Source organism: Musa acuminata, chromosome BXJ2-6 (genome assembly GCF_036884655.1).
Source record: "Musa acuminata AAA Group cultivar baxijiao chromosome BXJ2-6, Cavendish_Baxijiao_AAA, whole genome shotgun sequence".
Classification (NCBI taxonomy): Eukaryota; Viridiplantae; Streptophyta; class Magnoliopsida; order Zingiberales; family Musaceae; genus Musa; species Musa acuminata.
Window position 1 is genome coordinate 215,302 of NC_088343.1, and position 26,027 is coordinate 241,328.

At 34.3% G+C, this 26,027-nt stretch overlaps 1 protein-coding gene across 5 annotated transcripts in view; it reads left to right on the forward strand.

Annotated features, from left to right (window-relative positions):
• Positions 1-25,191, forward strand: part of LOC135614041 (protein ZINC INDUCED FACILITATOR-LIKE 1-like) — a 33,875-nt gene extending 8,684 nt beyond the window's left edge. Inside the window, exons 8-17 of one of the 5 annotated variants that reach the window (XM_065111034.1) lie at positions 3,551-3,600; positions 3,678-3,753; positions 9,356-9,568; positions 12,520-12,607; positions 14,156-14,241; positions 14,339-14,446; positions 18,791-18,835; positions 18,983-19,071; positions 22,047-22,090; positions 22,183-24,746. In XM_065111034.1, coding sequence (XP_064967106.1) covers positions 3,551-3,600; positions 3,678-3,753; positions 9,356-9,568; positions 12,520-12,607; positions 14,156-14,241; positions 14,339-14,446; positions 18,791-18,835; positions 18,983-19,071; positions 22,047-22,090; positions 22,183-22,316 — 933 coding nt within the window. In that variant the 3' untranslated portion in view covers positions 22,317-24,746. The other 4 variants (XM_065111035.1, XM_065111036.1, XM_065111038.1 and 1 more) reach the window with 4 other exon arrangements.
• The last annotated feature ends 836 nt before the right edge of the window (positions 25,192-26,027 follow it).

The following is a 26,027-nucleotide window of genomic DNA, read 5'->3' on the forward strand; positions in this document are numbered from 1 at the left end:
ACCATTTTAATGTATTATTTAGGAGGAATTTTACAAATATCCTAAGCTGCAACATAGCAATATCTTCAATATATTGATTTCAGTTTCCTAGATTGCCCATGGAGAAACAAAAAATGAAACCAACAAAGAAAATGATCGTAGAAATAAAAGTATAATTGATTGAACTTTCATTACAGTAACTAAGTTCCATCATCCTCCAAAAGGTTCATTTTCTAAATCATATCTGAAAATTTGTCTTCTTTAGAGAATGAAAGAGTAAGTTTATTTGATTTGATGTAATTATAATCTTTTCTTATTATTATTATTTTTTTTATACTTATGATTTTTAAAAAAATATTATGAAGATATAAATGAATCAGCATATATATATATATATATATATATATATATATATATATATATATATATATATATATATATATATATATATATATACACATTATGACTTCATTATAATATATTATGATATAAGTGGTATGAGGCCATTTCTTTTCCAATATATTGAATTCATTTTTCATGTTTGAGATGTGCAAATGTGTGAGCTTCCATTCTTAAGTTCCTCCTTGAGTTAAAGTGAGTATGATATTTATCATTTACTAACAACTATGAAATCCTAGATAAAATTATTTTCTTGATACCAAGTATACATCTTATTCAACATTTTTAGTGTATTTTATGAGATCAAATATTAAAGATTTTAATTTAGCTAAGATAGAAAGCATAATGATTTAGATACTATTAGATGCATTAAACATGAAGATATACTTGTTAATGATAATGAAATTTAAAAATTTTAAAAATTTTAAAAATATTTTTATAAATTATTTAATGAATATTCTATAAATGTCTTAGCTTAACTATAGATACTAGTATAGATTTAATAATCCCAGATTTGTTCATAAAATTAGAGTTAGTGAAGTAAAAGCAAGGTACTCAATTTCAATGTGTGCCACTCGGTACGGGCAGTATGTGTCGGTCCGAGAGAATACCGGTACGTACACCACCCTCTACCAAGTGGTACCAATGTTTTGACCAGTACAAAGGCATACCGACCAGTACTGGTAACACCCCAAATTTTGATCATTATCGAGGCATACCAGTCGGTACGCCCTAACGTGGTAGGTGGAGGTGTTTTTAAGGTTTTAGGGTGCACCATCGGTACGTCTTGGCATATCGACGGTACATACCGGTACGTCGGTACGGATTGATATTCAAAACCCTGAGTAAAAGATGTCTTTAAGAAGATAAAAATAACTAAGAGTGTGAGATTTTATATCCCTATTGAGGTTTGAGAAAATCTAGGAGGCTAGGGAATAGATTAGTTAAATAGTTTATTTAAGAAAATCTTAAGATTCAGAAAGATACTTGATGAGTACAAAAAGAGTAAGATACCTAATGAATATAAGAAGAGCTTTTTAGTGTCAATTTATAAGAATAAGGATGACATAAAATAATATCCTACTTATAGACGAATTAATATTATGAGTTATCAAAAGTAAGATAAGACTTGAAACAAATATCTCTTAAGATCATTTAGTATTATGCTTGGAAGATCAATGATAAAAACCATTTATTTATTAAGAAATAAAAAAGAAAATTATATATTATTTTTATTAATTTAGGGAAAATAATAGAGTTTCTAGAGATTTATTATAGTATATTTTAGAAAAGAAAGGTATATATATATATATATAGGGAGTGTATATAGTGAATTTCATATATAATTACATCAAAGATGCGTATAAAATCTTTTGGTAAAAATTTAGGCATCTTAGATAAATTACTCAACAAGATAGAGAGTTTGATGAGATTGATTAAGATATTATTTATTGAATATAAATAGAATGATTAAAACAATGAAGGGATAAGGAGTCTTTTGTGAACATCAAGTACCTTCGAGATTAAAAAAATTATAAGATAATTGTCAGAATAATAATGCTTTATGGATTTGAGTATTGGATAATTAAAAACAATAATACTTTATTAATGAGATGAGAATATTAATGTGGATGTGTGAAGTTAATAAGAGAAAATAAAAAAAAATATTTTTATTCATGAACAATTAATTATCGTTTCGATAGACAATAAAATGAGAGAAAATTATTTAGTATTGCATGAACATATAAGAATATATGTTGAAGAGATCTATAAATACATAGTTAGAAGAGGTGAAATAATTACTATTAGTATTAATGTGATATGAGGAGAGATATAAGAAGACCTAAAAAAGATTTTAGTAGAGACTATAAATAAAATTTTAAATACTTTTAACTTAACTAAACATATAACTTTTTTTAAATTTCAATAGCGGCAAAAGATCTATGTAATAGATCTCATAAAATACTTGGGGCTTACGATATTTTTATTATTGTAGATTTTAATTTAGCTTAGATGATCTCTCATCTAGGCCAGTCAAAGTTTCAATTATATAAACTTGGAATGAGATCCTACAAGCAAAAGCATATGATGCGAGAGCATTTTAATATATAGTCGAATAAATCTTATTGGTTTAGGAAAAACTTTGGTTATGTCAAAATTGTCAAATGATAATATCTTTCAAAATTCTACTTTATTTACCAATCTTGTGCAAAGAGAAAGAAAACAAAAGACAACTAAAATAAGACAAGTCTTAGGTTGACTGAAGATTTAAAGAAAATGAAAGGACTCTGGTCTTGCATTTAATCAAAACAGATATAAAAATATATCTTGCCTAAAAAAGGAAAGAGGAAATTATTTATATATTTTGATTTATGAGATGTAATTTTGTTAAAATATTTTTCCTTATTTTTATTTTCTTTTATTTGATTGTAAATTTTGAAAAAAATTAAGACTTAAATCTCACATTTGATTGAAGATCTTATCCTGATAAAGAAGTTTCTTCTTGATAGAAGAATTTACAAAGAGGAATCTTATCAATTATATATTTTGCCATTAACAAAAATTGTTTGGTTAAACAAATATGGAAATCTTCTCTAAAGAAGGAAAGATGAAATGATGGTTATGTTTGATTTATGGAATATAATTTTCTTTATTGTATTTGCTTTGTTTTTTAAATTTTTTTCTGTACTTGGGGGTCTATGAGAAAGGAAAAATGAATCATAATTTTAACACCAGAGAATGGATGGAATATGGATGAATTGATAAATAAATGAATGAGTTCACTTCCCATAATATGTCTGAATGATATGACCATCGCATGTCTTTCTTTCTATGGTATGCATTCATCATAAACGTGCAAAACAGGTGTCAGACATTCATCCCTAATGTGGAGTTTCTTCTAAAGCTAAAACAAATCTGATATTTATCCCTTTTTCCCTATTATCTTTTACTATTAGATGAAAAGTAATTAAATTTGGTCAAGAAAGGTGAGGTGAAGAACCTTTATGTCATAATTTGGAACCCTGCCCTTGTAAGCTTGCTTGAACTTGTGCTGGTTAGGATTGGCCTTTATTGTTTTATCAATTTATCAACTTTAAAAAACTTTACTTTTTTTGTTAGAGTAATTTTGTAGTATTTATCATTACTTACTGATTCAATTGTTGTGTGTCAGCCTGCAGAAAAATATCCCGAGATATTTTCTCAAGATTCCTTCTTTGCAAGGTACAAGGTGGTTCTCCTCAAGTCAAATATGCTTACCATGTACTTATGTTTAATTATGTTTGTACAATATTTTGTAGGTTTCCTTACTTCTTGCCCTGTCTTTGTATATCACTCTTTGCTGTTGGAGTTCTCATAGCTTCTGTATGGCTTCCAGTAAGTTAACCATTTTAATTATTTTGTGTTGTTCTTTTATAGAAAAAGAAATCAATAATTACTGAAAATTTGGTCTTCATCATATATTTGTTCCTCATCATACTTTGTTAAGTTTAATTTTTCATCACCTCCTACTATGAAATCCATAATAAATCAAGTTCATGTGTTTCCCTCTTGGAACACTAATTCATCTATGCTTTTAAATATATTAAATATGTTTTTCTCAAGAAACTACTGCATGGAAATGAGATCTTAAAACTTGAAGGTCTTTGAAATAATTTACTATAATAATGCTTTTTGAGTGCGATATGTGATAGTATCATCTATGGCTCATGATCCACATCATGGTTTGCAGTACCGATCCGTACCTCCCGGTACGGGCGGTACATACCTGTCCGACAGGTTTCCGGTACGCGGACCGCCTGTTACCGGTCCGGTACTATAGTAGTACTGTAGCACTGCTATAGTGCTCGGCACGCCTGAATATACCGCTCGGTACACCTGGGTGTACCGAGCGGTATACTGTACTGTACCGGTACCGAGCCCAGGTCAAAACTCCGGTACGGTACGGTATTGCGAACCTTGATCCACATAGATGTTTTGCATTCTTCAACACCAATTGATTAGTTGTCACTTAATTTATTTTATTTAAGAATTTATTTTCACTTATTTTCTCAAGGAGTACATCTGGATCTTTCAAATATTAATTCTATGTCATAAGAATTAAAATAGGACAAGTAATTGTCAAGCATGTTCTTAAGTAATTTCCTAATGAGTCAACTATTGTGGTTAACATTGTACACTATCAAAGTGGTCTCAAGTTCAGCTCACTGTGGGTAATCTATCAGCCACATTTCTCTCCATGTGTGCCAGTCATACATATGTGAGAGGTTTTCAAGTCTCCTCTTGGGCCAGTGCTCAGGTGTCAAGCATTTGCTACCATTGATGTGAATATCAGGTGGATGAAGTAATGTTTATTCAATCTTTTTATTCTTTTTTTTGGCTGAATGAAAGTAAACTTATTAATTACTTAAATTAACATCCAGTTCACCAGCAGTCCAGGAAGCGGAAACCTCCAAACATGACAGCATCATTGGTAGCTATACCATATTTTGCTAGTTTATCAGCACCAATATTCTCTTCTTTACAATCATGGTTGAAGAGACATTTATTATATTTGGTGATGTACTAAATCCACTTACCAAAATCTAAGGATCAAAACTTCATCTGATAAATTATGGAAGTGCTAGCTTGATGAAGACTTTGTTAGATCATAATAAATAGTAGAATCAGAATCCGTTTTCACTATTTACCCTTTGGAAACAAAAAAAATTCTTACCTTCTTCGATCCATGTATCAGCAGCCGAGAGCTACTATCTTCACTCTTGAGGGCCTGATAAGCATGTGCATGAATGACACCACTGGCAATGACAAGATGAATCGGATTGGGATTGGGAATACAAGCACGATCTGAGAAAATAATTTTAAATTTTAAATATGAAATTATAAAAAGCATTGGTGAAGTTATAAAATCTGAGAACAGAAAATTATTATATGGTAAATGTTTTTTTATTTTATAGTTCATAAGATATCTAATTTAAAAAAAATGAAAAAATAAATTATAAAACATAAAAAAATATGAAAACAAGAAAGGAGAATTCACGAAAAAATAAGTATGCAATATTATATGTGTGTGTGTGTGTGTGTGTGTGTGTGTGTGTTGTCAGATATGTATATTAAATAAAATAACTCTTATACAAATTTTATATAAAGATAAAAAACTTTACATTTGCCAAAGATGATCACTGAACCTATTGTGATCCTAATACCTCTCTAATCACCATGTAAGTGAAGTCAGAGATAATGCAATTTTTTTTTTAAATAGCGTGGAATGAATTTAAAATCCATTGACATCTCCCTTCTGTACCAAAACTTCCTATTCCATGGTGATGGATAACAAACTTTGAAATAATAATGAGAGATATGGAAAATAACAAAAGCACTATTGTCATAGGGTAGATAGGCACTATTGTCTAGTATGATATGGTATAAAAATATTTATGTCTTTGATAGGGAACTAGTACATGGAGCAGGGTATGCTGGTTGGTACAGGGCCCGCTATACATGGTACCAATTTCTACCAGCTTAGTACTGCCTGGTACAAGTCTTGTATCAGGTGATAACCATGCTTGATGGCAACGCTATCCAACTAGCAATTGTAGGGCTTTAGGGAGGTTATAAAATGCCTCTGAAAACCACAAATCTACTCTTTCTCTTACTCTCTCGCTCTCTCTCTCTCTCTCTCTCTCTCTCTCTCTCTCTCTCTCACTCATTTTTTCTCTAATCTCTCTCAAAATTCACTTAATTTTCTCTTAACTGTCTTCTTAAGTAATTGAGTATCATTAGGGGAGGTTGATTGCTGCAGGAAGAGTAAAACCAAGATCCAGTCTGTTTCTTCTTCAAATCAAGTAATTTTGAACCTAATCTCTAAGTTTTAACATGCAATTAGGATAAGTTATGTTTGTTCATGCATGCCTGGACAAAATTTCAAAGTTTAGATCTGATTTAGGGTTTAATGTAATTTTTAGATTTGGTGGATCTAAGCTAGATCCATGAGGATCAAGCATTAGGTTGGATCTATGACTAATAGCCTCTCCTACTCTATTTCATTATAATAGTTGATAATTTCTATTCTTATTATTTCTTTTTTTTCCTATTTTCTTGTTTACCTATTTTATTTTTTCTTCTTTGTCTTCTTTTGATGCTTTGGAATTAGCTAGAATTAACCAAAATTGGTTAGCCCTTGAAAATACCCAAAAAAACCCAGAATTATAAATTTTAATATAATTTTAATTAGATTTCAATAATAATAAAATCGAAATATGGTTTATATACGGAATTTATATTTTTTGATGTTGAGGAGTAACTTTGTAGCATGTTCTCCGTTTATTGGACGTTGAATCATCTATAAAGATAAAAGCAATGTTAGATTACATATTGAAACTTATAGATTTAAGCAAATTAGGTAATAAGTAAAAGTATATATATATATATATATATATATATATATATATATATATCTACTTCTACCATAAAAATGAATGATGAGACTCCATAACCGTTAGATCGAGTTCCTTGAACCTATAAATTTATATGTCAATATGGTATATTTGTCGAACCCAATCTAAAAAATTTTCTCTTGATAGTGTATTGGTAAAAAAAAATATTATTGGTGTATCAGTGTGGTAAAGGTTATTGCCTGATCATCATGAACAACACGTGTTTGTAGAGCCTCTCGAGGCAAATATAACTATGGCTAGTATATTTGGGGAGGTTGAAATACACCAGAACTTCTGCTATCAATACTAATCTTATTGTCACTACTACTTTTGTTTCATAAGAACTAGCCTCGAAAAGAAAATAACTAACCATCATTATACTACTATTGGCCATAGGACCCTCCATAATATGATGGCTGCAAATACAACGAGCTCCGATTTGTATCTACATCGTAGAAGAATTGTCGTATCTACTCGAAGTCATCAACTACCTTCTCTTTCTTTCAATCCTTGTGAGTATAAATGTTACACATGATTCTCCTCGAGCTTTGTAACATGTATCTTGGGTGGTATGCATAAAATGCTCCTTCTTGGTCCAAGTCTCACCTAAAGACTATGTAGATAGAACCATTGATTGGTCGGCATCGATGCCGTCATCAGTTGAGGCACTATTGTTGATATCACTACTACCTCCATGGACCTCACGTAGTGAACTACGATAGAGAAGGTGTTTCATTGCTGGATTGAAATTGTTACTCGATTATTTCCAAGGGATTAGCTGATACTACTACTGTCTTCCCCTTCCCCTTCGCACACTAGGCTAATGACTGTGATTATTGGGTATCATAACCTTGACTTAATTTATGCGAGATTGTTCGACTACCACATTCTGAACATGGGATTCTACCTCGTTCATCGATTCTTTCCAAGGGATCGACTCTTTCCCTAACCACCATTGAAATGTTGGGTGCCATGACCTCGACTTAACTGACTTGGGGCTGTTTGATCACCATGTTTTGAATGGGGGATCTTTCTCATTCATTGATTCTTTCCCCGATTGCCATTAAAATGTTGAGTGCCATGACGTTGATTTATTTAACTCAAGGTTGTACAACCATCATGTTTTAAACGAGGGGATCTTCCTCCTACAGGGATGTTATGATTCACATGCTGTGATTATGTGATTACCGCTTAACATGATATAATTAACCCTAATTATTCAAAATTGCCCCTAAAACTAAGGTAATGACAGTAATTGACATCACATATATATATTGACACTAATCACCCTTAACATGTTGAGATTATGCCCTACTTGGACCTAATTTAACCTAAGAGTAAGATAATGGTCCTAACTAGCCCTCAATTATAAAGGATTACACTAATCAGCATTAAGTTGCCATAATTAGGAAAAAAATGTCTAAGATTATGAATGATACACTAATCAAACCCTAATTACTCATACAAAGACATAAATAAAGTCTAAACATGTGAAAATCTAACTAAAACATAGAAAGATGATAAATACATTTAATTGAAGATCTTCCATCAAATGTCAAGTTTGAACACTTTAATCCCTCCGATTGAAGCTCTAAGCCTTCTAATCACATATTAGGAAGCTCAATTAAGAAAGAGAGTAAGAAAAAGTAAGGAGTGAGTGAGTGAGAAAGAGAGGGGAAAACTTGTGTGAAAGAAAGTGAAAAAAGAGGAAGAAGGTTTAAAATTTTTTAACCATGTCATTTTTTGGGGTTAGGATAAATCTTGGCCCTTGGTTTGCATCGGTCGAGATTAGAACGGTCATTTTTCGATTGTTTTGCTTGATATCTTAGGTGTACCAAGTGGTATACTCTTGCTTCCCTTGGTCCGCCCGTTGTGGGTGATCCACATACTAGTCAACCGCACGATCGATACGTACCACCCGTACCATACTATAGGGCAAAATTATATATTTTGGACTATAGTTTGGATAAGTAGCATTGTATTAGATAAGAAGCACTGTATCAGAATCAGCCAGTATCATGAATAATAGACACATCTCAATTAGGAGCTCTTTATGTTAAGTGTGATTGCAGGTTTTAGAATCATCGTTTCATTGTTGTTCAAATCTTATGGAAGTTACTATTTTGTTACTATTTACATGCGTTTTTTATGCTTTTGCTTTTAGGAAAGAAATATTCAACTTAGAGTATTTTAAACATGGACATTGATGATGCTGATATTCTTAGCTTGATCAACATTTTCCCTACGCTCAAGTAATTGGTTGTTTATTTCACTTTTGATTTTTTTCTCTTCTACTCTTGTAAGCTCGAACTTGTAGATATCTCTAAAATTTTTGCAATTCCACTTTGTGATGGATGTACTTAGTATTTTCTTTGCTGAGCATATTTTTATTTTATTCTTTCCAACCTTATACTGTTACTTGTTATTTGATTCAAATTGTCTCTAGCTTCTCTTTCTCCTAATTTTGATACACAAGAGTATTAATATGTAACACAAGTTTACTAGTTGCTAGACTGATGTATATCCTTGAAATTATTATATAGGAGACATTGCATAAGCACAATTCAGATCAAGTAAAAGGTGTGTCAATTGAAGATTTGGAGACTACTCAATACAAGCCTGACTTTAAAGGACATATAGGTGTACATGAAGAAAGTGGTTTACCACGAAAGGAGAACTTATTTAAGAATTGGCCATTGATGTCATCCATCATTGTCTATTGCATTTTTTCTCTTCATGATATGGCTTACAGTGAGGTGCTATATTTTGTTTAACATTATCGTACACCGCCATATTTCGAATATGATTTGTCAATTTTACTACCTTGCAAAGTGTTAGTATGACTTTTCTTGCACAAAAACTTAAATACTGAAAAAAATAGGATGCATGGCCAACAACTCATGTTTAACTTTCTAGTTTCGCTCCAAGCTTGATGTTAAAATCTCTTATTACGAAGGAAAGTTTCTTAAATTTTCCATTTGTTCCTTGTTATCCTACGAAATCAATAGCATGTTTTTTCAGTTTTTTGAAACTTCTATGAAAAGAAAAAAAAGAATGTATATTCATTTGCAGCATTGAGGAATTTGACAAAATAAATAGAATACCTGACATCAGCCCTCTTGAGCTAATATCAAATTTCTCAAATATTTGATCAACCTATGTTTTTAGTGACGCAGGATGCTTCGATCAGGATGAGACAATTAAAGCAGGAAGAATCACGTTGGGCTAGTGGAACATGTCAGAAAATTGGACATCGAGCTAGAGGATCGGTTGACGTATCGATAGAAGGCTTCGAGCCATGAATTCGGACATTGGGCCAAGAAGAGCGGATATTGCGCCAAGGATATCGGAGTTGGAGAGTCAACTGGCCGATTGGGCAATAGGCCGTAAGAGAGGACGATGCGCCGAAGAATCGAACGAAGCATCGATGGACCAATGACATGCCGAACAACATGATTCATGCTTAGTATTAATTGTCTAGATCAAAATGTGTTTTTACATATGCAGGATTAACTACGATAGCAAGGCATAAAGCAAAATGGAGTCCCGGAGTCAAGGACGCGATTTCGTTGGGAGTTCGAGAGTTCGTCGAAAGTCCAGACGTTCGTCGGAACTCGCCAAGAAGATTGTCGTGAAGTCCAGGAGCTTGCCGGGAGTCTGTTAGAACATTGCCGAGAGATCGTTGGAAGTTCGTCGGAAGATCGCGAGAAGCTCGTCAGAAGAAACTAGACTTACGGGCTTGTTTAGCTTAGTAAATGTCTTAGATTTCGTAGTTAGCACGTAATTGAGATTGAAATTGGGCCAATCCAATTATGGGCCAATTGGGCCTATGTAAGGATTGTGTTTGACCCAACGAAAGGCCCAAACAGTGACCCAAGAAGTGGCACTATCATGACACAATCTTCGGGACTGTGTCAGGCGGTGGTATCGCCCAGTGCAGTGTCAGTGTCACACTGACACTGGCGGTAGTACCGCCCAGCACAAGCGGTGGTACCGCCCGAGCCCAGGAAACCCGGGATGAGATGCTTTTAGGCTCCAAGTTTAAATCAACTTAAGGCCTATAAATACCTCTATCATCCCTGGTTAATACACACAAGTATTAAGAGTAAAAATGAAAGAAACTATGTTGTAATCATGTGTGAAACTTCTCTCAAAGTTCGAAGTGTTCGAATAGTTTAAGAGAGGAGTGAGTGGGGGTGTAAGGGTTATCTCCTAAGCTCAGTAAAAGGAGAAAGAGTTGTAAGAAGGAGGTTGATCTTCGCCTATAAAGGAAGATCAATAGTAAATGCCGATGGCCTCGACGGAAGAGGAATCGATTGAGTAGATGTAGGTCATGACGATCGAACTACTATAAAATTGACGTGTTCTTCTCTAGTTTGCATTTCTATATTTGAGCAATTTACTTTACTGCAAACCTTTTAACTTGCTTTACATCCACTACGCATCTTCCGTACGCTTTCAAGCTATCTTTACGAAAACGCTTTCAAGTTAACCTCTCTCCGAAACGGTTTTCATCGAAATCGGTTTTTATCGTACGAAGGTTTTTTGAACTGACATAATTTTATCATTGTACTAATTTCCCCCCCCCCCCCCTCTTAGTGCCGACTTTTTTCCTAACACATAGAGGATTATTTACCATCCAGAACAGTTGGTTTCTCAAACACAATTTTAGAGGATAAGATAGATAATTGAAATAAAAAATATATTACATAAACCAAGGTTTGCAATTTTGTCCATACTGATGTATCGACCAATGATTGGTATGGTACGTATTGAGGCATACTAATGTTATGCCCAAAAAATATAAAAAATAGCTCCAAAAATACCTAAAAATAGAAGAAAAAAATTATTAGGGTTTTTAAGTTAGAAATAAATATAAATTTAGTTTAATTTTAGTAAAAATAATCTAAATTATGAAAGAATAGTGACACATACCTTTTTTTTTTCTTTGAGGAGTAGCTTTGTAGTACGTTCTAAACTATCTTTCCATTAATATTAAATTATCTATAAAGAAATAATTTGAATTGTTAGATGTGAGTGAAAATAAGTTTGAGAGAGTTGAAGAGATTGAGAGAATGATATGAGTTGAAAGAGGGAAGAGGAAAGGGCTTATCAACCCTTTCCTATGGTTCAAACGATCAATTTGACCGTTTGAAATAGGGTGATCTCAGCCCTTGATCGGTACTGGTCGAAATCCAACCATTATCGACAAACGATCAATTTGATCGTTTGAAATAGATCAATCTTAGCCCTTGATCGGTAGCGGACGAAATCCAACCATTACCGATCGGTATAGGTTGGATGGATCAGTACTGTCTGGTACAGACCCCGTATCGCCTGATACGGGATCAAGTTATGGTACCACTCAATAGAGGGCAGTTTGCATACTGGTCCCCGTCGAATTGGTACGTACCGCTCATATCGAGTAGTACGGGTCAGTACTGCAAACCTTGACATAAACACATTTATGCTTGTTTGTTCACTCTCTTAACGTTTCCCTCTTGTTAAAGTAAATGAACATTCTTTATGTTTCGATGCACACTGATATTGGATATTTGTCAAATCTTGTATATCCTAACAATTAATATTGGATATTTCTTGTGGTCTTTATACGTTTAGTCCCATTTTATTTGTTTTTTTAGCAATTGTGTTCCTTTTCCTAACATAGATTGTAATGGTATTATATCTAATTCTAAATGCTTGCTAGATATTCTCATTATGGGCTGTTAGTGGTAAAAGGTACGGAGGACTAAGCTTTTCAACTAAAGATGTTGGTGAAATACTCGCTGTCTCAGGTACATATAGCTACTTAAGTGCTGTTCAATTATAATATAGTGCCTTTGTTTAAGTTGAAACTTATGAGAATTAGTGTTGTTCTTTGATTCTTTTTGTGATCAAGAGTCCTTTTGAGTTGATAATAAGGTAAATGAATTTTATATTATAATTGAACATAAGAAGGAATGCATAGACGACAGTCCACAAGATTGGCATCAAAATCAGGGACGATTATCGATGTAATTGACATTAGCAAGACCAGTTGGATTGAATCAGTGAGATTGCAGTTGATTTAGAATTAATTGAGAAAATATATTGCATACCATTGTAATTTGTAAGAGTATAAAATATTCTTTTATATAGAATATCATTTGCAGCTTGGATCAGGCGGACGGGGTGGGATGGGTGGAGGCAGGGAAGAAAGAGGAGAGAGGGGGTTGGAGAGGACATTAGGGGAGTGGTACTAGATACATATTTCACTTAATCAACATACTTTCTATTAATAAGTCTTTCACAAATGAATTCATAATTAGAAAATCATGGGCATTTGTTAACAAGTTATAAAATTTCTACTTAAGATTTTACTAAATGCTGATCTTTTTAAGAGCTGTTCCTTTCTTCTCTACCATGTTCTCTCTGTAGGACCTTCTGCTAGTTTTGAAAGATTATTTATTAGGAGTCAGATGACTTCTTGTATATTGAGAAGGCAAAGGATATAACCTATTATATTTTCACGTCAAGTATGGTTAGGTATTTATATGAAGAACATTATCATCCCAATTTTCGCTAAATCAGTGATGGAGTGTAATCGAAAGCTAATGTCAATCCTTTCTAGTTGATGTTAATTCCTAATTAAAATGAGCCTAGGGAAGGTAGATATTTCCTAAAGACCTACAAGAACTATAGGAAAATTTGTTTATTCTGTTACGATTATAACATATACAAATAGGAGTATTTTCAGTTTCAGATCTTTTCCTAGACATGCAACAAGTCTAAGAGAAAAATGACACCTTTTTCCTACGGGAGCAAGTTTTATCACAAAGGAACAAAAGAGCCAAGGAGATATCAGGGCCCATGTTTTGGACACCTGGAAAGTAAATTAGTAACTCTACAGCTCTTAGCCACTTTCTTCAAGATTTAATTAGCTACAGCCTTATCATCTTTTAGCAAAAATCTATGGCCTTTCTATGTGCCATACAATGATATTCCACAGTCAGATAGTTTCTCAAATATATGATCAGAGCTAGACAACTCATATGATATTCCCAGGATTTAATTGAAGTGGTCTTGAAGTCCACAAAGTCTTACGTAATATTCTTGGTTGGAGCTCCTAAACATTAAATTTACCACATATATGATTGTGATTTCATTTGTTCTTATTTCTCTAGATAGCATCTTACGACAACTAGTAGATTTTTCTTCAGACGTAGTATCTTAACATGCTGCCTTATTGTTGAAATAAAATTGTGTTTAAAGATTTATTGCATAATGACTGTTGCATCTTTTCATAAATTTTCCTCTGCCAAAAATTTTTAGAATAATATCTGCAAATTTGTGAACTTTCCTAGGGTTGGGTCTTCTAGTATTCCAAACACTTCTTTACCCTCCACTTGAGAAACTTGTAGGACCCATCAACTCATTGCGACTTGCTGCAGTAAGGACTATTTATCATCACTTTTCATTCATTGATAAAAATGTTGGTGTATTTGGCTTTCAGCCTCTTTTGATCCATTATGTTTTGTAATATGCAGATTTTATCTATACCTTTGCTTGTTGCTTATCCATTTATGGCAAAGATGTCAGGGCTTCCTCTCATGTTGATAGTGAATTTGGCATCCTTGCTGAAGAATACTTTTTCTGTGAGTATAGCCCAAGCTGAGCAATTATAGATTTTCTAGTTTTTGACACTGACAAAAAATGTTTCAAACCATCCATCACATTTTAAAATTGAAAACTAAGTGATTGCAAAATTTTATGGCCTATATTTGTGGAGATATTGATCTTTAATTATCAAAATCAGGATCCCTCATAATGCACTGTGTTAAAACCTAGTATTCAACTACCACTCTGATATTGGTTTTAGTGACTTATGGGATTGCTAAGGAACAGCTATGCATGGGCAGTATATTAAAATGTACCACCTGGTATCATTGATTAAAATTATCAACAATAGAAAATGAACAGTATATGCACTAGCATCGAGCTAGCATTTCCATGTCAGTATCTGGTTCGACCAAAAAATTACAAATCGGTACATACCAGTCTGATCGATATTTTGGGGGAAAAAAGAACTAGGTTGGGACATTGCCCCGGTTGGTGCCTATTGCATTAGCATTCAGTCTGGTAATCAAAATCAAGAGAGTTTTCATACTATGCGATGGTGCACATAAAGATGCCAGTCCAAGATTGTAGACTTAAACTAGCAAGTTCTTGTTGGATCATATAAACTCATTTGAAAGAAAATTAAATTAAGAAATACAATATTTGAAATGATATTAGCATAACTTGTTTATGGAAAATAGTGTGGGTACGCAAAGATTTGAGTTAAATTTAAGAATCAAGTACATGGGCAGAAAACATAGACATTACTGTAGATAAGGGTTTACAAAAAATACTGCATATGCTAAAAGAATTTATGATAGAATAATTAATCGTAATACTATGAATTTTGAGGTTAAAAGATCACAAATTAATTCTTGTCTTTGTGGATAGATTAATTTTATCAAATCAATGACAATTTTGGAATTATTGGATGGGTTAATTCAGGTAATAGATATAGTGAAAAATCATATCTGATGTATAACTAATAAAAATAGATAAATTAAGAAAGTACATAAATCTAATGACTTTACCGAGTGGTATGGTACGGTACAGTACCATGTACCGAGTGGTACACCTAATTGAGGTTGGCTCGGTATGGTACTGTACGGTACCATGTACCAAGTGGTACACCTAATTTAGGTGTAAAATCCTCCAAAAATATCTGAAAATAAAAAAAAGTTAAGATAGGGTTTTTAAGTTAGAAATAAATATAGTAATAGTATAAGTTTAGCAAAATCAATGTAAATTAGGTAAGAATAGTATCACATATCTTTTTTGGGCTTTGAAGAATATCTTGTGCAAGGTTTGTATTTTAATTCATTACAGATTGTTCTTATGTAAATATTGAAATATCTATAGAAAAATCATTTGAATTGTTATACTATTTTTTAAGAGAAAAAAAGAGTTTGAGATAGTTTAAAAGAGTATGAGAATATAATGGAGTGAAATAGGGGAGAAGAAGGGTTTAAATACTATGAGAAAGGGCTCCAATAGTCAGCGTTAGAGCACTGTAGCACTGTTACCGAGCAGTAACGGTCGAAACCGACCGTTATCGAGTTGTACCGGTCGGTAACGGTCGAAATTTCGATCGTTACCGTCCGATATAACCTCGTATCATTCGATACAAGGCGCTTTTAAACGTTCCGCCTGGTAGCGGACAGTCCGCATATCGGTATGCCATCGGATCGGTATATACTGCCCGTACCGGGTGGTACCATTCGAAATTGCATACCTTGGTTTCAAGTCTTCTTAGGTCTCCCTACAAATCTCCTCATACCACTTAGATCAATCGACACCTCACATAATTATTATCTTTGAATATAGTTATACCATCTTAAGTGATTTTATCTCATTTTATCCTCCATTAGCTTTGTTCATGAATTAGAAAAAAAATAATTTTCTCTCTTTCCTGGTATTTTTGTACATCCACTTTAACATTCCCATTTCATCTATATATTTCTTTGTATATGTTAATTCTTATTAGATTACCATTTGTATCTATAAAGTAACACAGTTGACTTAATAATTAATGCAATTTTACTTTAATCGAAGGGACACCTGATCACACAAACGCCCATCTATTTTGACCTATGAACAATGTTATGATCAATCTTCCTATTTTGTTAAATAATAGATCTAAGATGCCAAAAAATTTTTCATATAGTAACATGTTGCCCATCCGTCCAAACTAGGTTTACAAAAATTACATTTCATATTATTTAATCTCAGTTCTACATATTGTCTTCATCACTCAAATTTTGTATTAATTCATCTAAACTTTCTTCAACTAAATCAATAAATTTGGCAATTAACATAGATCATGGCAATCCATTATATATACCAAGGTCTGCCATACCGAAGCATACCGCCCGTACCGGGCGATACATACCGGTTCGACAGGTTACCGGTACGCGGACCGCCCGGTACTGCTACAGTGCTACAGTATGAAAAAAGTATAAAATTATTCGATACACCAGGGTGTACCGCTCGGTATGCCCTGATGTACCGCTCGGTACACCGGTACCATACCGTACCGAGCCCGGGTCGAAACGCTGGTACGGTACGGTACGACGAACCTTGATATATACTATTAGTAAGTTTATCTATTATTAATTTAAAAAGATAAGAACTTAAAATTGATCCATGATGTAATCCCATAGTTATAAGGAACTCGCTAAAGAGGTAGATAGAGTTTCTTGTAAAGACATATGCATATGGAATATATTAACTTCTTTCACATTAATCATTTTGTTGAAATGATTAACAAAAATTTTGTGAAGGATTTATAGTGAGAAAAATTAATTTATCAAGAAACGATTGAATATATGTTTAAAATAAAATATAAGGCTAGAAGCAAATAAGTATAGAAAAGAACCTTAGAATTAAATGGTGCAATTCAATAGGTCAATAATTTATATGAAAAAGTTTGGCTCAATGAAGACTTATAGTAGATACATTTTGTTTAAATAGTAATGACGAATGAGGATGAATAATTGAATTATGGTAGCTTATGAAGAAAGGTTCAGGCTAAAGATAAAGTCAAAATGTATATAATTTTGAGTAATTTAAAGAAAGGCTGGATATATGGATTTGTAAGTAAGTTTAACATTTTCTAGATTAAAGTTTTGTAATGTAGTTATGGAACATGAAAAATAATGAAACAATTTGAGATGCAGATTTCTATCTTATGTTTAACCAACTCTTTGAGAGTCAGTTTATTTAACTTTCAAGTTTGAAGAATGAGTTCAATGCATCACTTCTGCTGGACCAACCATAACTAGTTCTTGCTTTGAATACCCTGATTTATTAGGTCCAAGCTCATCCAGAGCTTAATAATTCTAAAAGGTTGACCTATTCTAAACATAGCTGTACATGTAAAGGCCAAAGGACAGCCAAATTTAGCTAGACATAATACCCTGATTTATTATGTCTCCAGTTTCTAACACTACCTTTCCCTGTAACTATATGGTCCAAAGTGGCATATTTTTTTCATAGGAATTGATAACTAAAATATCAAGGAAGATCTGTCACCAAAGTATCCATTTAAGCAAGGACTGTCTTATCATGTTCTAGACCCATATTGGTCAGTCAGACCAATACATTTTGATGTGTATGGGTGTTTTGAAGGCAAAGAAAAAGGAGAAGAGGAAGGCACAGATCTTCAGGAGGGAGGAGCAAGAAAAAAGGAAGCTGAAGGAAGAAGAGGAGACAGTGGAGGAAGAGGAGGAAGGAGAAGGAAGATGAAGTGGTGGACAAGAAGGAACAAGAAGGAAGAAGAGGTGAAGGAGGAGAAGAGGGAGTATACAAGGGAGATGGTGGAGAATGGAATGGAAGCAGTAGCAATGTCGAATGGCAGCAGCAGCAGCAACACAAGAAGAGGGCAGTGACAAGAAGACAGCAGCAGTGGTGGCAGTGGCAGTGGCATCATGAGAAGAGGGCAGCAGCAGCAGCGAGAAGACGGTTCGCATGAGCCTAATCGTGTGAGAAGAGGGCAGTGACATAGCTGTTTTTAATTGTTTATCCTGAGTTAGAGCATATCATCTGTTTCGTACAATTTCGGATACGATGACAGTCGTTGCATTAAGTATTATTTAGTATACTGAGTAGTAGTATTATGATCTCTCTAGATCTGTTGTTTCATGTGTAAATTGTCTTCTAAATATCCAGGCCCATTTTGTAGACCATCTTGAACATGTCAATTTCTATAGAGCAACTTAGGTTTTTTCAGATGAGGAAATATATTCACTTCCCAATGTTATAAATCTTAATTTAATTCCACGGATGACCTTTTATATTTGATTCACTAATTTCTTAAATTTTATTTGTTTACTAGATCAATCTAATTGTTTCTTATGCTTTTTATCAATTTCTTATATGATCAGGTAACTATCGTCACTGGATTGTTCATTTTGCAAAACATTGCTGTGGTAATGTTCATTAATCTGCACTTTAATTCTCTTATTTATGGTTTCAAAATTTGTGTTGTTTCCTAGTATTCCAAACCAATTCATCATGGCACTGAAGCACCTATTTAAATGTTAAACAATTATCTCACGTTAGTACATAAACTTCAGGCTCAAGATCAAAGAGGAGCTGCAAATGGCATAGCTGTGACTACAATGTCCATTTTTAAAGCAATTGCTCCAGCAGCTGGTGGTGCTATGTAAGTATTACTCATTACCTTGTCAGAGCTACATGATGTCTTATGAGTCCATGGCTCAGATGAAACAGTTTTAAATATTGTTCCAGTGATCTTTTTGTAGAGTGCCTTTTAGCTTATTGCCAATGTTGTAAAACATCAAAATGAAGAACTTGACCACATTAGGTTTGATAAATTATCTCCTGGTGGCTGAAATCCTTAAAATTGATATCTTTAAATCAACAAATCAATATAATAACTAAGAAATGTAAGTGGAAGATGTCTTGAAACTTTTGATACATGAATCCAACTAATAGCGAGAACTTTTGATCTTTCTTAATATTTCACAGTTTGATAAGCAAAGATCTGTAAAGTTGTCCTCTCCAAAGTTTCATTTTATAGTTATTCACCATATAAATTGGTTCCTCAGAATAATTTATAGATTAATGATTAAAGCACCTTCTCACTACACAGACCTACATAGACATATGATAAACTCAAAGACATTTGTGGCCTGAAACTGCATTAAAAAAATATTGGTAGAGAACTTGGATGGGAAATCGACACTCATAAGTATGATCTGATGATTCTGATCTATTTAAAATTCTCCAGAAACATTATTTCTGCCCTTCTTTTTTTGCCAATTTATCTATTCAAAATATTATGGATGATATGAATAACATTAGCAAAGAAAATTTATCCTGATGCATATAAGCTAATATCCTAGCCATTGATCTGGATCTATGTATGATCACAAGAAGGATATGTAAGACTTCATTGGAAATGTTGACATTTGTTCCTTGAAATTGACATACTGATCATGCTCAATGGTGCCCCATGGTGCTTTCCTTGGTTTCCTATTAAAGTGTTCAAGTGGTCTATACTTCTTAGTCTATCCTAACTTAATTCTCTCTATACCGAGGAATGCAGTTTCACCATGGACCAGCACAAGTCTGCTCAGTTCCAATATATTGACACACAGTATGACAGAACACGTCAAGGTATCTGAGTGCTGAGGGAGGGGGGTAGAAAGAAGACAGCACAAGTCCGCTCAGTTCCAGTATACCGACGCACAGTTTGACAGAACACATCATGGTATCGAGTGCTGAGGGAGGGAGGTAGAAAGAAGGTGAAGAAGATTGAAGAGGGAGGAGTAAGAGGACAAAGGAGTGAAAAACAGAAGGAAAAGAAGAAGAGGAAGAGGGAAGAGGAGAAAAGCAGGAGTGAAAATGTTAGCTTACTTTCATGATTCCTAGACACAATCTGCTGATTTGATTTCATGTATGCTGATCCTTTACTATAAAAACTAGGATTTTAGCTGGACATCCTAGAAATAAGTAATTATAACTTAGTTTCTCTCTGAGGACAATATTAAAGAAACTGAGTATTGACACCAGTACCTGAACCAGTTCCCTGTCAAAAATATACTAAGTTGTATTGGCCAATATACATTGGTCCCGATTAGGGGAAAATAATTAGACAGAGAAGAACAAACACACCCCCCAAAAAAAAATAAGATTGTACCAACTACCAACCTAATTCTATATCCTTCTTGATCACCGTTGCTTTGTTGAGCTAGAGGGGAAAGAAGGCTCATGAGAATTGAGGGTTGATGTATGTAATACCTGGCCTAAACCATTTCCTTAAGGGATCAGTCAATTGTATGGCTAGTTTGTCCCAAATCAGTGGAAACCATTTAGGTTTCAGTCTGAAATAGCATCTTATGGGAAATCTGGTCCATTGTACAACGTAATGGTGCAGTTTGGTCTACAAACAGTCCTACGTTCTGTTGTATACTGCCCATATCAAGCAGTATTGTCATACAGTATTCCTATTAAACTTTTTAAATTTGTTTGATCTGTGTGTATTATGGATTGTAACCAAGATGTATAAGTTAGTAGAAGATTCCATGTTTTTGTGACCAAGATTATAGATTTTTAATTAATGAGATAACTCAAAAGCATGGTCTGTTTAGTGCCTTGTCATTAAAGAAAAACTTGTCAATTATGTGTCTAAGAATTGAAATCAAGGCGGCATGCATCAGACAAGGGTGTACCACCCGGTATGCCCGGGCGAAACAATAAAAACTTGACTGATCGGTTAGATTCTGACCGCACCGGGCAGGTTGTGTCAAATCATTTGGTTCCAACAGTCAAATTGACTATTGGACCCTTGGTTTAGCCTCTTTCCCTTGGTTGTTAAAGATCAATGGAAGCAACAGAGGATCACATGACAAAATTACTCCTCAACAATCCAAAACAGATAAAATTGCTATCTCATTTTAAAAAACTATAATTACTAACCATTTATGACTCATTTGCACTTTATTTTTGCTGAAATTGAATTGAAATTGCATTAGATTATGGTTTAAGGGTTTTTTTTATTTTCAGTAATTTTTTGACCATTTTCTATCTAATTTTCTGAAAATCGGTATGTACCAATGTAAGTACGCTGGTACCCACTGGTACATACTGGTGTGGGCCACGAATGGCAGCCCAGACTGGCACTTCTGGTCAGCACGAGATGGCGATCCTTTTTCAAATACCAAACATTGTCAACTGTAATGACCAGTATTTATACTTTACACCCCTTACTGGTATGCAGTGTGTACTACCTGTATCACAATTATCCTGATCTATGAAAAAAAAATTTGTATTATTGTCAAATGGTATACCACACTGTATACCCTACAGTACCAACAGGCTGTGGGGTCAAGCAGTGGGTTGGTATTCGGTATGAACTGATATCAAAATCCTTGGCATGTATAACTGGTGGTCAATTTGTCTTTGATCCTACCAAAATAGATATGTGCTCGTATAACATTCAATTTAAGCCTAAACTTGTGTTTTCTCTTTGTTTTTTTGGCTCATTCTCTAAGTGAGATCCTCACTGTTTGCTGGAAAGAGGACTTCCTTTCTGTATGATGGCTATATCCTGCTATGATTGAGTTACATTTGTTCCTATGTTCTTTACTTATATCAGCTATACCATGATTGCAGATTTTCTTGGGCACAAAAGCGCCAACATGCTTCCTTCCTTCCAGGTAAGCATTATAAAGTAGCTAAGAATGTTGAATGTCGTATGTTGATGATGAAACCAATTAATAAGTGTTTATGATTTGATCTGCGTTTTTAGTGACGCAAGATGCTTCGATCAGGATGAGACAATTAAAGCAGGAAGAATCATGTTGGGCTGGTGAAACATGTCAGAAGATTGGATGTCGGGTCGGAGGATCAGTCGATGTATCGACAGAAGGCTTCGGGCCATAGATTCGGGCATCGGGCCAAAAAGAGCAGATATTGCGCCAAGGATATCGGAGTTACGGAGTCAACTGGCCGATTGGGCAATAGGCCGCTAGAGAGGACGATGCGCCGAAGAATCGGACGAAGCGTCGATGGACCAATGATATACCGGACAGCATGATTCAAGCTTAGTAATAATTGTCTAGATCGAAGTGTGTTTTTACATGTGCAGGATTAACTACGATAGCAAGACATAAAGCAAAATGAAGTCCCGGAGTCAAGAACGTGATTTCGTTGGGAGTTCGAGAGTTCGTCAGAAGTCCGGACGTTCGTCGAAAGTTCTGCAGGAACCAGCCGAGAGTCTCGGAGCTTGACAAAGAAGCTCGTCGGAACTCACCAAGAAGATTGTCATGAAGTCCAGGAGCTTGCCGGAAGTCCGCTGGAACATTGTCGAGAGATCATCGGAAGTTCGCCGGAAGATCGTTGGAAGAAACTAGACTTACGGACTTGTTTAGCTTAGGAAATATTTTAGAATTCGTAGTTAGCACGTAATTGAGATTGGATTTGGGTCAACCCAATTATGGGCCAATTGAGCTCATGTAAGGATTATGTTGGGCCCAATAAAAGGCCCAAACAGTGACCCAAGAAGTGGCACTGTCGTGACATAATCTTCGTGACTGTGTCAGGCGGTGGTATCGCCAGTCTGGGTGGTGGTACCGCCCAGTGGCCCAGTGTCAGGTGGTAGTATTGCCAGACTGGGCGGTGGTACTGCCCAATGTAGTGTTAGTGTCAGAGTGACACTAGCGGTGGTACCGTCCAAACCTAGGAAACCCGGGATGAGATGTTTTTAGGCTCTAAGTTTGAATCAACTTGAGGCCTATAAATGCCCCTCTCATCCTTAGTTAAGAGACACAAGACTTGAGAGTAAAAATAGAAAGAAACGCTGCTGCAATCATGTGTGAACTCCACTCAAAAGTTTTAAGTGTTAGAATAGTGTGAGAGAGGAGTAAGTGGGGGTGTAAGGGTTATCTCCTAAACCCGGTAAAAGGAGAATCGAGTTGTAAAAAATGGTTGGTCTTCGCCTATTGAAGGAAGACCGATAGTAGATGTCGATGGCCTCGACGGAAGAGGAATCGGTGAAGTGGATGTATGCCATGACGACCGAACCACTAAAAAAATCTGATTTGTCTTTACTTTAAACTGCAAATTGCCTTCTCATTATTTGCTACGTTCTTCCATACGCTTTCAATCTAAGCATATTTCTGGAATCAGTTTTCAACGTACGAAAGAATTTTCAGAAACCAACGTACGAAAGAATTTTCAGAAACCAACGTGATTTTACTGCTGCACTAATTCACCCCCCTCCCCCCCTCTCCTCTTAGTGTTGACCGTTCCTAACAAAGAAGCCACTACAGTGTTACAGAACCTTCCCTTCCTTTTTTGTTCATCTGATTACTCTACTAAATGTTACCTAGTGCCTTAACTTTGACTACAATCAAAGTTTCCTTTGTTAAAGTTGACTACTAAACACTTCAGATGACAATATGTTTGTGTACCTTGGTTTTCTGTCAATAGTCATCCATTTAATTTTTAAGATTTTGAGACTAATTTATTCATAGGATTTTGAAAATGAGCTTCAGTTCTTGTTGCATCAATATCGAGAGTAAATGCAGTATTTTGGGTCTTCCAAAATTCAGTGACAACAATGCAACCCAAGTTTACTTGAGGAAGTTATATTAGAATTTAATATTAAGAATGAGAACTGACTTGGTTTTGTAGTGTAAAGTGATATTGGTCTATAAGATCAATAGTGGATTATAACTCGCTGATGCAAACTATTGAAATAACTTGTAAGACAATTTCTTTGTCATTTATACTCTATCCAGCAGAAAAATAAATTACTCAGACAGCTAGCATGAATACTAATTAAGTCTCACAAGAATATAATTTTATGGTATTCGCAGTCATAATGCTTTTCAATATAACACTAAAGTAGAGGAAAAATTTTAATGTTGGTTGAGAAGTTAGCTAAAACATGAAGGAAAATAGCAAAGAAACAAATGACACGGCATAATCTTGATTGTGTTATCTTTGCTTTAAAAAGGGAAAAAACAGTAGGATGGGGTAGAAGCCACGGATAGATGAAACGGAGATTATAAATGAAGAATGTCCTACAACTGAAGTGTTGATCAACCAAATGCAGTTCCTGTTTGCATCAAGAACTATTCAGTATTTCCTTGCTAGCAATTTAAGTTGATTATTTACACACCTGTTCATTAATGTTAATATGCATCTTGCAGTTTTACCAATGACAACTCCTGCTAAGATTATGCAATACCTTCCACTTGCAACGCTGCACTAGCCAATTTCAGTTCTACATTAACTCCATTATTTTGTGTTATTCTGACATTAATTTATCATTTTTTAAAATTCTTCTTCATTGTATTTGTCTTAATCGGTTTGCAGGTGATCAAATGGTTTTCTTCATTTTGAACGTGGTAGAGTTTATCGGACTCCTGTTGTCCTTCAAACCTTTTCTGGTTGAACGATGCAACAACTAGAACACAACACTGCCACTATGATCGTAAAAGATACATCGATGTGCAGTTACCTTTGCGAAGTGCAGAAACTACAACTTTCATGTTCTTCGATCTTCATCATATGATTTGGTGTAATTCTAATGACCAGGCGAAGATATTATTCCATATACATATATATGCATATATGGGTGTGATGTAATCTAGCAGATTGAACATTTCATATGTGGCGATGTACTACAGTGAAAGATCAAATATTATGGAGAAGTGGACAAATAATGCCTTGTGTTGGAGTCTTACCTGTAAAATATAAGGGTGGTGTTATTAATTGGATCAAGTGATATGAAATCATTTTATTTAGATTATCCTTATTTTTCTTGTGTGTAGCAAGATTTGAATTCAGGAAATGAGATTCTGCATCTGAGTGAGTTATTCCCCAATCTGATCAGTACAGTAGCACTAATACAACTTTTGATGTTCTTGTTGCTTATGATTTATAGTAACATTTCATGATGAAAGTGGTATCAAGTTTGGAACTTTTGGGAAATCAGCTTGTAATTATCTTTCTCAACCACAAACTCTTCTTTTACTGGGAACAAAGGAACGTTATGGAAGGTTTAGATGAGTTATTGGAAGTGTAATACCCTGATTTAGTTCTATATTGGAGCATTAGAACAGAGCAAAATTTGAACTTGTGGCTTTTTCTCATGCAATGGATAACCACTAACCATAGAAAGAGAACAAATTAAACCAGTCATCCAACAATATTCCACCTTTACTAAATTTCCGTTGATTAAATAACACCATGCTAATAAAAGTATAATGTACTTTTTTTTTATACTCTTTTACAAAGTGTATACAAATGTGTTAATCTTTCTATTAACAAATACTTCTTTTGCTTGTAGATATGTGACTGATATGAATAACATTAAGTTTTACGATGAAGAACATAATATCCATAAAGATAACATTAATATTACTAAGGAATAACAACAACAATAGTGATGAGATCGATAGTATGCAAGGCATCCATCGTATCGATGTATGATTGTGGCATAAGGTCTTATGTGATCATCATGTGTTTGTAATCTTCACTTGAATCATCATCATAACTTAAAATACAACGAGGCATATAGTCTCAATCGCAAAGGTTTAGTTGGTAATCGGAAATGTTAATGGCTTGTTACATCTCCTAAATAAG